The sequence below is a fragment of the Rattus norvegicus genome, chromosome 2 (assembly GCF_021556685.1).
Source record: "Rattus norvegicus strain SHRSP/BbbUtx chromosome 2, alternate assembly SHRSP_T2T, whole genome shotgun sequence".
NCBI lineage: Eukaryota > Metazoa > Chordata > Mammalia > Rodentia > Muridae > Rattus > Rattus norvegicus.
In genome coordinates, this window is record NC_141535.1 from 116,535,683 (window position 1) to 116,547,943 (window position 12,261).

The 12,261-nt window shown below is 40.9% G+C and overlaps 1 protein-coding gene across 3 annotated transcripts in view; it reads left to right on the plus strand.

Moving 5' to 3' along the window:
- Positions 1 to 9,097, plus strand: part of Pik3ca (phosphatidylinositol-4,5-bisphosphate 3-kinase, catalytic subunit alpha) — a 73,950-nt gene extending 64,853 nt beyond the window's left edge. For 2 of the 3 annotated variants that reach the window (XM_087615163.1, XM_087615167.1), the window contains exons 18-21: positions 2,960 to 3,130; positions 4,582 to 4,699; positions 4,800 to 4,951; positions 5,614 to 9,066. In XM_087615163.1, the coding sequence (XP_087471289.1) occupies positions 2,960 to 3,130; positions 4,582 to 4,699; positions 4,800 to 4,951; positions 5,614 to 5,884 (712 nt within the window). In that variant the 3' untranslated portion in view covers positions 5,885 to 9,066. 3 annotated transcript variants of the gene reach the window in all.
- The last annotated feature ends 3,164 nt before the right edge of the window (positions 9,098 to 12,261 follow it).

Sequence of the window (12,261 nt, forward strand, 5' to 3'; positions counted from 1 at the left end):
TAACTTTGCAGAATATTCTGTGCTCTCATACTCGTTGCTTCCAGTGGTTTTGAACCTCAAAGCCCACACCTGGAGACATCTCCACACCTCCTGTTCCTTCCCAAATAGTTCATCAGCCGGGGTTAAGTATGCAAATACGTGAGCCTCTGAGGGCCATTCTCCTGCAGAACAGCACATTCCACACACTAGCCTCCACGGCTGATAGCTATATCAGAGTGCAAAATACAGGAAGTCCCACTTCAGAAGTCTCCCTAGTCTTTCACCATCTCAACTGCTTAAGTTCAGAAGTTCTTCTGAGACCCAAGGCGATGTCCTAACTGAAATCCCCTCTTACATCCGAGCACAGTTACATAGTTCCAACATGCCCCGTAGTGCAGAGCTTACATTTATCATTTTAAAAGGAAGGAAAGAGCACAGTGAGGAAAAACTGGACCAAAGCAAGACTGAAAGCCAGCAGAGGAGACTCCACGCTCTGCATCTCCATGTCTGATGTCAGGCTTGCTCCAGATCTCCAACTCCACAGAAGAAGAGCGCTCCAGAGCTGCATACCTGTCAGGGCCATGGCCACACTTGACTGCATGCACTGCGTGTCTCTTTAATATTCAGTACAAGATAAAAGAACCTAAAACCACATCGTCCATATACACAAATATGGTTAGACCACAGAAGAGCATTTATGGTTGTACGTTGTAGAACTAGGTGCTTTTTCATGGAATACCATTTTTACTTTAAAAACAAACTGACAAATCAAGTATAGATACTTTGCCTTATAAGCCTTGTAGTCAGAATACTGAAGCAGACAAATCCAGAGCTCAGGCCAATCTGGACTACCTAAAAAGTCCAGGGCCATCCTGGACATAGCAAATCCCTGTTCCAAAATACCAAAACTTAAACATCTAACAGACAAGCCAGAATTCAGCTAGGCTATTTGACAGGTGTTTTCTTTGACAATAAACACCCTTCCTGTGTCCTTTTAAGGAAAAACAACTATGGCAGTTTTGTTGCCAGTAATGAAGTTTGAATTTCAGAGGGATTATTAGAATTGTGAAAAGCGTATTTCTCAGTTTAGACTTTCTAATTGAGATTAGAAGTAGCATTGATACTTGTGGCTGGACATGATGTGCACACCTGTAATCCCATACTTGAGACTGGGGCAGGAGGATTGGCAAGAGGTGAAGGTGGATATCAGGCTAACTGGGGCTCCATATCAAGACTAAATAAAAATATATATATATATATTTTTTATTTTGTTTATTATATCATACACAAATATGTATGATTTGTGTTAAAGCATACGAACACAAGTCAATTTAGATGTCACCATCAAGTTTATTGATACAGTTTTATAGTCCACATTACAACACAAATATCTTACTAAACTACAGAATAGTATCAAGGAAAACCACGTTATCCTTCCTTTTCCTGGCTACCTGTATATGCATGCTTCTTCATGTACTTGGTTAAAACATCACATACAAAACTAAGTATGATGGCATATACCTACCTGTAAGCCATGCATGAGGGAAGCTGAGACAGGAACATCTTGAATTTGAGGTCAAATCCCAAGCCAAGACCCTATTTCAAAAAGAAAAGCAAAACAAATACCCACATATGCCTGCCCATGTGTGTCACGTACAGAAGTGCATAGGGAAGGAACAGCTGGGGCTGAAGAGGCGCAGTCGTGCTTAGTGACAGTTGGTGCTCGTGTGGAGGACCAGCGTTGGTTTCCAGTACCCAAGTGGCAGCACGTAAACCCACACAGGTGCACGCATAGACAAAAAATGACCCATGAATGAATTAATCTCTTTTTAAAATTACAGTTGACCATCAAACCCAGACCAAAAAAAGTTTTGAAAAAATGTGAAAGTCTTCTCGATGTTTTTTGTTTGTTTTTTTAATGAGCGTTTGCTGCATGTATGTATATATGTATACCACAAGCATTCCTGGTATTCATGGAGGTCTGTCTTAGTTAGAGTTTCCACTGCTGTGAAGACACCATGATCGAGGCAACTCTTAATAAAGGACAACATTTAATTAGGGCTGACTTAGAGGTTCAGAGGTACTGGAGGAGCTGAGAATTCTACATCTTGTTCCAAAGGCAAACAGGAAGGCTGACTTCCAGGCAGCTAGGAGAAGGATCTCAAGCCAACCCCCGAAGTGACACACTGTCTCTAACAAGGCCATACCTCCTCATAGTGTCACTCCATGGGCCAGGCATATTAAAACCACCACAAGGTAGAAGGATGCCCAAGAACTGGAGTTACAGATGGCTGTGAGCCATGTGGGTGCTGGGAATCAAACCTAGGTCATCGGAAGAGCACCCAGCACTTTTAACCATCTGTCTATCCAGTCCCCTTCACGGCTATATTTAATGCAGGTGGTTTTGTTCCATACAAAATGGCACATTAACACACAATAATTTTATTTTAAATAGGCTGCTTTTTAGGGATAGGTTTGTCACTTTAAAAAAGTAAAGAGTATGTTAAGACAAAGATTATTTGTGTGATTAATTTATTAATTGAATGTAGATATTTTGAGCCTATTAAAATATTTTCAATTTTATGAGACATGTACAAAGATGGCGCCAGTAGACTGATGAGGATAAGGGAAATCATCTGAGCCCTCAACCCTAGACAAAGACTGCAGGCAACTAAGAAATGCTGAAAGTGGGAGACAGTGCCCCCAGGTGAAAAAGCCCCTAAATTGTCCAATCCCAGGGGTCTGCCCTGAAAACATACATACAAGTGACGGTATATAGACTGAGTAAGTTATACTTAACATATTAGGAAGATATGTGTAAGTATCTACAACAAGGAAATTAAGAGGCTGTGAATTTGAGATAGAGCAACAGAATGTGCATGAGAATGATTAAAGGGGGAAGTACGGAAATGGTTTGATTATATTTTTACTTTAATTAAAAAATTTGCTGTTTTAAAATTCTGCCTTTGTCAATTTCCAGCATGCTACCTTATGGCTGTCTATCCATTGGGGACTGTGTGGGTCTCATCGAGGTGGTGAGAAACTCTCACACCATCATGCAGATTCAGTGCAAAGGAGGCCTGAAGGGGGCACTGCAGTTCAACAGCCACACGCTGCATCAGTGGCTCAAGGACAAGAACAAGGGCGAGATGTGAGTTTGCGCCTGTGCTTCTGGGGATACTAGTAGTTCAGTGGGTTTCTTAAATAAGGACAAAACCCCTGAGCTCAGGAGAAAGAGAATGAACTTTTGAAACATTGGAGGCTGTTGGGAGTGAACAAGAATTGCTTATGCCTTGGTGGACCCTTATCATTCACTTTGTGTCTCTCGTTCTTACTTTTATTCCTTATAAGCAACATGGACATTTAGTGCTGGAGACACGTGCACCAGTTAGGAAGACCTGCCTTCAGTTCCCAGTAACCCATGGTTCTGGCCCCATGGCACCTGTACTTAGTTGCACATGCCCATACATAGATAAAAAATTAGAAGTAAAAATATTTTTTTTTCTAAAGTAACATACATTCAAGTTGTTACTTCTAATTTGTTTTTTAAAAGATGATATTTTAGAAATTAATTTCCAAAGCTAGCAGTTGTGGTATATGCCTTTAATCCCATTACTTAGGAGGCAGAAGCAGGTGGATTTTCTGTTCCAGACCAGCCTAAACTACAAGAAGAGGCAGAGAGAGGCAGGCAGATGTTTGTTGAATTTGAGGGCAGCCTAATATATACATAGGGAGTTCCAGGCTGGCCAGGAATATATATAGTAAGACCTTATCTTTATTTTTTTTTTTTAATTAATTTTCTCCTGGGTTTTGTGGCTTATCCCAGCACTCAAGAAGCTAACCCAGGGGCTTTCTGTGAGTTCAACGGTTGCCTGGGATATAGTGTAAGAACTACTGGGGACTGTAGAGCTGTGCAGATACTTGGCTGGCGGAAGCACTACTGCACAAATGTGAGGACCCAAGCTCAGTCTCTGGCACCCTTTAAAGCCTCATTCATGGTGTGTGCTCGAAGCAAGGAGCCTAAACAGCTCCATCTAGGGTCTGGTTTGTCCAAAGTCTAGTCAGTGGTGAGCCCCAGGTTCAGTGAGAGACCTTGTCTCAAAAAATAAGGTGGGGAGATACTGAAGAGGTAGCTTAGTTGTTAAAAACACATGATGGTCTTCCAGAGGACTCAGGTGTGCTTCCTGGCACCATATCTGGTAGTTTCAACTGCCTATCTTCTCTAGCTCCATGGGATCACACGCCCTCTCTTGACCTCCACAGGTGGTTTACATTCACACAGAAAAAGCACATAAATAAAAACACCCTTAATAAGATAATAAAAGCACCCAGCGTTAACCCCTGACCTTCACACACTGCACCTGCATATAGCACGGAGAAAGAGACTTACGATGGATATTTCTTTTATTCTGATAAGAATTATGCTTAGGATTCTAAGGAACAGCTTAAAAAAATCCCTTGAGAAAGAGCCTCAGAATTTCTCAGGTCTTCAGACCTACTTTCCCCCTCATGTTAATGAGAAATTTCAGCCATATTTCCCCAGTTTAGCCCCAGCCATTCCATTTCCACACTGCCCATGAGGTGTGTATCTCCTTGCTGTAGATATGATGCAGCCATTGACCTGTTCACTCGGTCCTGCGCTGGGTACTGCGTGGCAACCTTTATCTTGGGAATTGGAGACCGGCACAACAGCAACATCATGGTGAAAGATGACGGACAGGTAGTGGCCTTTAAAGTGCTTTGTGCATCTTCAGATATATTAAGTTAAGATCTTGTATGTCTGCATGTTAAACTAAAATGTAATTTCTTATTTTTGAAAGCTGTTTCATATAGATTTTGGGCACTTTTTGGATCACAAGAAGAAAAAATTTGGCTATAAACGGGAACGTGTGCCGTTTGTTTTGACGCAGGATTTCTTAATAGTGATTAGTAAAGGAGCACAAGAGTACACAAAGACCAGAGAGTTTGAGAGGTGAGCTCAAAGGCTGCGCCCACGGCACTGCAGGGAACTGCCTGAACACTGGGGCAGGGGTGCTAGCTGGAGAGGAGGCATGAGCAGTCTTTGGTTTTTCTCTTTTGTCTGATGTGGACGGGGTGGGTGGAGATGACATCATTCATTGAGCTAAGTGAGGCCTACAAAGGAAGTAACCCTTAAACCTTATAACACACTCTAATTATTGGCTGTCCTTAGATAATTAGACCCTACTTTATTTTGTCAAGTAATGTGTAGTGCTTACGACATGATTTTTTGGTTCCAACCTGAATAAAGCCAGCAAACAATAATTCTTAATGTGTATTTGTTTGTTTTCCGACCACCTTGATATATTGGTAGTTTGTCTTAGACTTCAAAGGTCTTCTGTGAAATTCTGTTGTGTGTATAAGTCAGTAACCCTCAAAGCCTTACTTTAGTACAGACCAATTCAGACATGTAATAAATACTGAACTCCAATGTTCCAAGCACTGTTTCAGATGCTTTGATAGGCAACAAAGTACTCATTCACAGAGTGCACATTCTAGAATAGTGTGAGCCAAGGGGGAGGAGTGGTAGCTGTTAGACCCTTGCCCAAGATAGCTATGCTAATTCTGTCAGGCCAGGGACTAGTCGTTCACTGACAGATGCTCTTCCCCACACAGGTTTCAGGAGATGTGTTACAAGGCGTACCTAGCAATTCGGCAGCATGCCAATCTCTTCATCAACCTTTTCTCCATGATGCTTGGCTCCGGAATGCCAGAACTGCAGTCTTTCGATGATATTGCATATATTCGAAAGACTCTAGCCTTAGACAAAACTGAGCAAGAGGCTCTGGAGTATTTCACAAAGCAAATGAATGACGCACATCATGGTGGCTGGACAACAAAAATGGACTGGATCTTCCACACCATCAAGCAGCATGCATTGAACTGAGATGGCAGCTGGGGACTGCGAGCTGGTGCCTAGCTTCTCCACTGCATGGCAGTGAGTGGCAGCAGGCACACGGTGGCATGGGATGGCACAGTCAGGAACAACATCAGGACTCGAGCAAGAACATAAACAACGTGCTCTATAATTGAAACACTGTACACGCAAACAGGGTTTGATAGCACTAAACTAGTTCATTTCAAAATTCAGCTTTAGAATAATGAGCAATTTCATGTTATGCCTTAAGTCCAAAAAAAGGTAAACTTTGAAGATTGTTTGTATCTTTTTTAAAAAAACAAAACAAAACAAAAATCCCCAAAATACATACAAATGATGGAGACGAAAAGAGAATGCTGTTGTTTGTCTGCCAGTGTTCTGTCCAAGATGTGGACACCCAAGCTGACTGCTGTAGGCCCGAGTAAGCTGAAGCTTATATTAAGTTACATGAAATTGAAGAAGAATGAAAATTCTGATTTTCCCAATGCTGTTCAGACTTATGATTGGAAGTGGGTATTTTGACTCCCTGCTTAATGAGGAACAACTTTTGGGGTGAAGGGATTTGCTTTTTGCTTTGAACAAACAACCCTTCGATGGACTTGGGGTCTCACCTACGGTTTTGAAAGCAGTCACGAATGATACCTGCAGACAGCTGTGTTTTTGTTGGGTTTTGTTTTTTTGTTGTTTTTCTCTCTGGACAGTATTTACAAGGATCTGACTTATTTCCTAGGGAAATTCTGGGCTCGCGTCAAGTACAGCAGTAACCACAGAGGAGAGGCAGCAGGGAGCTCCTGTTCCTGACTTGTACAGTATTCACTTTAAGCTGATTGTTTCTCCTTTTGCAATTGAACTGAATACTTTTTTTTCATGCATGTTTTCCAGAAAATAGAAGTGAGTATTAATGTTATTAAAAAGATTATTTTTTTTTATTAAAGGCTATTTATATTATAGAAACTATCATTAATATATATTCTTTATTTACATAATCTGTCCCATAGTCATGCATTGTTTTGCACCCCAAATTTTTTATTGTTGGTAACAGCATGGTTAGGTTTTCTCGGTCTATAGATGAGGCTCAGGCACTATTCCATTTACCCAGATACCCCTGTATGACTCCTTAAGGAACAGATTGACCTGCACATGCTCTCCTTCCTCTGCTGTCCGTTTTTTACACGCTGCCCTCATTGCACACCCATCTGTAGTTGAGATGGCACAATCCTATGAGATCAGTTACTGAAATGAATGCAAAGCAGACTATCATCCTGACTCCTAAGTCCCTCTGCTGAGGTCAGTCATGAATGACTTTTTACATTATATATGAGAGACTGGAAACCATGAATTTTTTACCTTCATAAGCTGTGTATCCATATCCAATGATAAAAGTAGGACATTAACCCATTTTTACTATCATGTCCCATTTCCAAGTGGTGAGGTCTCACTCCGACTTCATGATCCCGTTCAGTCACGGAGTGCGTTGGTGAGCATTCTGAGGAGCGTCCATCCTAGATGTAGGGCTGCTGTTAGTGGTCACTCTAGACTTCTACTCCGTGTTTGAATGATTCATGTCCTAGAAAATAGCTTTAGCAGATACTCAGATGCCACACCAAAAAGAAAAAAAAAAAAAGAAAAAAAAAGAAAAAGAAAAAAAAGTGCAATAATTTACTGACAGTTCCTAGCTTAGGCGTTATTGGAGAGCATCTTCATGAAGAGCGCACGCTGTACACTCTAGAAAACACAATCCTTTTAATAAAGCGCTCACCGTGAGGTCAGACACATATATAGAAGTTTTGAATAGTAAACAGGGGACTCTAATAAAAATACTCTTAATATCTGCCTATTTTAGAACCCTTAAAGGGCATAATTATTGAAGATTTAGGTACTTCACTAAAGCATGTATATATTATTGCCAACAAGAAAAACCTGAAGATTAGGGGAACTTAGTTCTGTAAACTGTCTTGGAATAGTTAAGCAGAATTTAAACTCTGTTTTATGCAGAAAACCAGATAGATTCTTTTGCAGATATAGAAAACTTCCTAACTTATTTAAACTTGGCATTTAACACTTTGTGTTACTTAGATATGCAGTTGCTAGGTACTAACATCCCATTCTTCTCTATATCAGGGATTATTACAGTCAAACTCAGTGACATGGTACAAATCTACAACTTTGATGGTGGAAACTGAGGAATTACAGAGAACTGTTTTCCCGAGTGCCAAAAAAAAAAAAAAAAAAAAAAAAAAAAGCCGCGAGCCTCCTTGCACAAAATTGATAGGTGTGTGTGTGTGTGTGTGTGTGTGTGTGTGTGTGTGTGTGTGTTTAACATTAGTTCATTAGTTGCCGCAGTATCACCTCCCAGGGTCTCTGCACAATTAAAACACAGCCACATAGCTTATTTTGTCACTTACTACCACACTGATTTTATTTGAAAGAAAGTCTATATTCTATAAAGGGTATTAGTAAAGAAAGGAGAACTGGTGTATTCAAAAAGGCAAAAGCCAAACTTGAATGAAGCTGGGGTGATCAATATCTGTTTCCAGAGAGCAATAATGTGCCACTCACTCCCAGGTGCTTCAGTACCAGAAAGTCCTGCAGACCTGGTCTGTAGGTGACCGACCTTGTCATTAAATATTGTATAAATGACTTGGGCTCCATAGTTACACTAAGTCATGTGGGGATGCTTCATCAGTGATTTTTTTCTGGAAGGAAAGAAAACAAATCTAAAGAAAGAAACTAAATACACTGTAGCAAGAAGTAACTCTTAAATCATGCTTTAACTTTTTACCATATTCTCAGCTATAAAACAAAACAACTTTAGTGTGAAGATTTTAGACTGCTGTTCATTTGAAATCTGTTGTTTTTACTGTGGAGTTTGATTTGTTTGTTTGTTTGCTTTTTGTTTGTTTTTAAAGATGTTTCTAATTAGATTTTCTAAAAAAAGAAGAATGGAATCTGGTTGCTATTTTAAGGTAGAACCTGAGACTTTTGTGGTTCTTCATGTCCTCTGTAAAACGTGGTGTCAAGAGTCATCAACTCTGAGGTTGTCCCTTCTGTTAAATGCTTTATATTACTGCCCATCAGGACATGGGAACCTGGTGAATATATGATGACCTGTAAAATATTTTAAATGTGTAACTTTTTCAACTGTGAAACTGACTATTGGTTTTTTGATGAAAACAGCTGCTCATAAAGTATTTTGTGTAAAGTGTAGTTCTTATTAATCAGGAAATGATTACTTGATTAGACGTGCATGCCCTCTTGAACTTTATCTGAAAGAGATCGGTAATTATCACATAGACAGCACAGTCTGTCTGAGTTCTCTGCTCATCAGCAGGGGAGCTGATGTGGCATCACAGAAAAGATGAGGAACCTGTTTTAGGGGTACAGTGGAAACCTCACAGCATCTAAACTTCGGTATGTTTCTTAACATAATTTTTCTAAGTTTAATGTCCATACTTGTCAGCTCTTTGAGGAAATGTAACTTCCAGCAATATGTTAATCTCTTCTGAATATTACAGTTTCCACTTTTTTCCTGTGTCTCTGCAAACTGCAGACCTGGGCTAGACCCACACACTACAGAATATTAAGGAATTGCTTTTGATGTCTACAACATTGCCAAAACGCCAAATTCAAAGGCATTTTGTGGCGTCATAGATTGTGATATGTATGCTTCAGATGTGTGAGGAAGCAGGATGTGGGGGAAGGGCCTGAGCAGGGAGAAGCACTAAGGGGCACGTCCGTCCACATGAAGCCTGGGAGCGACAGGGATGCGCTGCACGTGCTGGAGAGGAATCGCCTCCAGTTTGGAATTTCCAAGGCTGAACTCAGTCTTGACCTCATCTTTAATTAGTAACTCTTGATGACAGAGGAGTACAGCTGAGCTGTTTTAAACCGACAGACAAAAACATTTCAGTTATTAAAATTGTAAACAGATCATGGCGTGGCCTAGGAAGCCTATATATATAATATATATATATATATATATATATATATATATTATATATATAATTATTCTCTGGAAAGATGTTGGGCTCCAGCTCAAAAGAACCGCGTTCCCGATAACCCCTGTAATTCCGTCTCCAAAGGTTTGTAAGGGAAATAGCCAAGTTGCCGCTCTGTGCCTTAACTCTCACAGTACAGGGGAGCCTACATTTTAGGTTTACAAGCCAGATTCACATGTGATGCTCTTCATGGTACAGGGGACAGTAGGGTCAGGGAATGGGGCTAAAATGTTAAAGCTGCAGCCACTTTTGCAAGAGCTTTATCAGCAGAGCAACTCAGGTGCCTTCATACGTCTGGCGCCCGGCACTCCTGTGTTGCTTTGCTAGCACTGGCTAAGGATCTATAATGAAAGTAGTAAACACTTACCAGGGTTCTAAAATGCAGAAGGGACCTGAGTTTAATGGAGTCATGCAGATTGGATTGGCAGTCTGAGTGCGCTTGTGTGCAGTTGTGCCCCTCCATTGTATTATGAGGTGCCTCTTCCTTTGCTTGGCTTTTGGGCATGGCAGGGTGTCAGCCATGTCGTGTGCTAGCTGGAGCAAAGGGAGTGGGAATGGGGCAGTTACCTTGCTTCTCGGGCTTCAGAAAGAGTGGGGTGGGCGGGACTGGACTGAGTTTCTTATAGTATGCTGTTGGCTGACTTTTCACTCACTACCAGCAGTAGACTCCAATCTGTGTGGCAGTGAGTAGCAAAAGGAAAACAATTTTATAGATCACGTGGACTTTCTATAACCTCATCTCCATGTCACAATTTTGTGGCAGAACTCTATATATATATATATATATATATATATATTTTTTTTTGGTTCTTTTTTTCGGAGCTGGGGACCGAACCCAGGGCCTTGTGCTTCCTAGGTAAGCGCTCTACCACTGAGCTAAATCCCCAGCCCCAGAACTATATATTTTTAAATACTGTTTTTGTTGATTTTCTCTAGGTTAGCAAGATATATTGAACCTTCAGTGTTTCCTACTAAAGCGCGAGAAATTGTCTCAGTTGTTAGAGAGCCCAATAAGTATGTGTAGACTGTAGACCTGGGTTTGAGCCCAGCATGCCATAAACAGGGTATGATGACCTGTGGCTACAATCCCACCACATTACTAAGTTCAGAACATGCCTCAGGTACTGTCTCCAAAAAGTCCCTACTAAACTTCTTAGTTCTAGTATGAATTAGCCAATGTAGTTATTTCTGTTGGTTCATAAGAAAAAAAGTACTTTAATAGATTTAATGTATGTTCGTAAGAGTAGCTGAGAAATGTGGTTTCTAGAAATCACATGTGATTATGGAACCCAAAGGAATTTGTTGTGGTGATGATGGGGGATTTATACGGTTTTGTCATTTTATTGTTGGTACAGGGTCTCAGTGTAGCCCAGGCTGGCCTCAAGATCCTCTGGTCTTAGCTTCATAGTGCTGAGAATACAGTACCCTCCACCAGGCTCCCAAGAATTCATGCTTCAAATGCAGCTGATGGTCTATTGTCATTTGGTCTTTGGACTTAGCTCAGCTGAATAAAATCTAAGAACAATACATTGTTTTGAGCAGGACACTTTAATGTCTTGGGGAGCACAGGACTATGAAAAGACAACTGCACACACTTGTGCAATGAGCTTGCCTCTCCTCTCAGCCAGATTGCTGCTCTCCATTTGTTCATTGAGCAAGTTGAGAGTCTTTGTAAGAGGCTTTAGATAGAACCATTCTTAGTGTTCTTTAACCCTGGCCCCAGAAAAACTCAACCCAACAAGGCTTCTTCATGTGCAGTTCTCAACCTGGGGGTGGGGGTGTCAAGCGACCCTTTCACAGGGGTTTCAGACCATTGAAAAACACAAATATTTACATTATGATTCACAATAGTAGCAACGTTACAGTTAAGAAGTAGCAATGTCAAGAAGTTAGACTCCAGAGAGCCAAATAACCCTATTAAAAAATGGGGTACAGAGCTAAACAAAGAATTCTCAGCTGAGGAATATCGACTGGCTGAGAAGCACGTAAAGAAATGTTCAACATCCTTAGTCATCAGGAAATGCAAATCAAAACAACCCTGAGATTCCACCTCACACCAGTCAGAATGGCTAAGATATAAAACTCAGGCAACGGCAGATGCTGGCAAGGTTGTAGAGAAAGAAGAACACTCCTCCATTGTTGGTAGAATTGCAAACTGGTACAACCATTCTGGAAATCAGTCTGGAGGTTCCTCAGAAAATTGGACATTGAACTACCTGAGGACCCAGCTATACCACTCCTGGGCATATACCCAAAGATGCTCCAACAAAGACACATGCTCCACTATGTTCATAGCAGCCTTGTTTACAATAGCCAGAAGCTGGAAAGATCCCAGATGCCCTTCAACAGAGGAATGGATTCAGAAAATGTGTATCTGGGCTGGAGAGA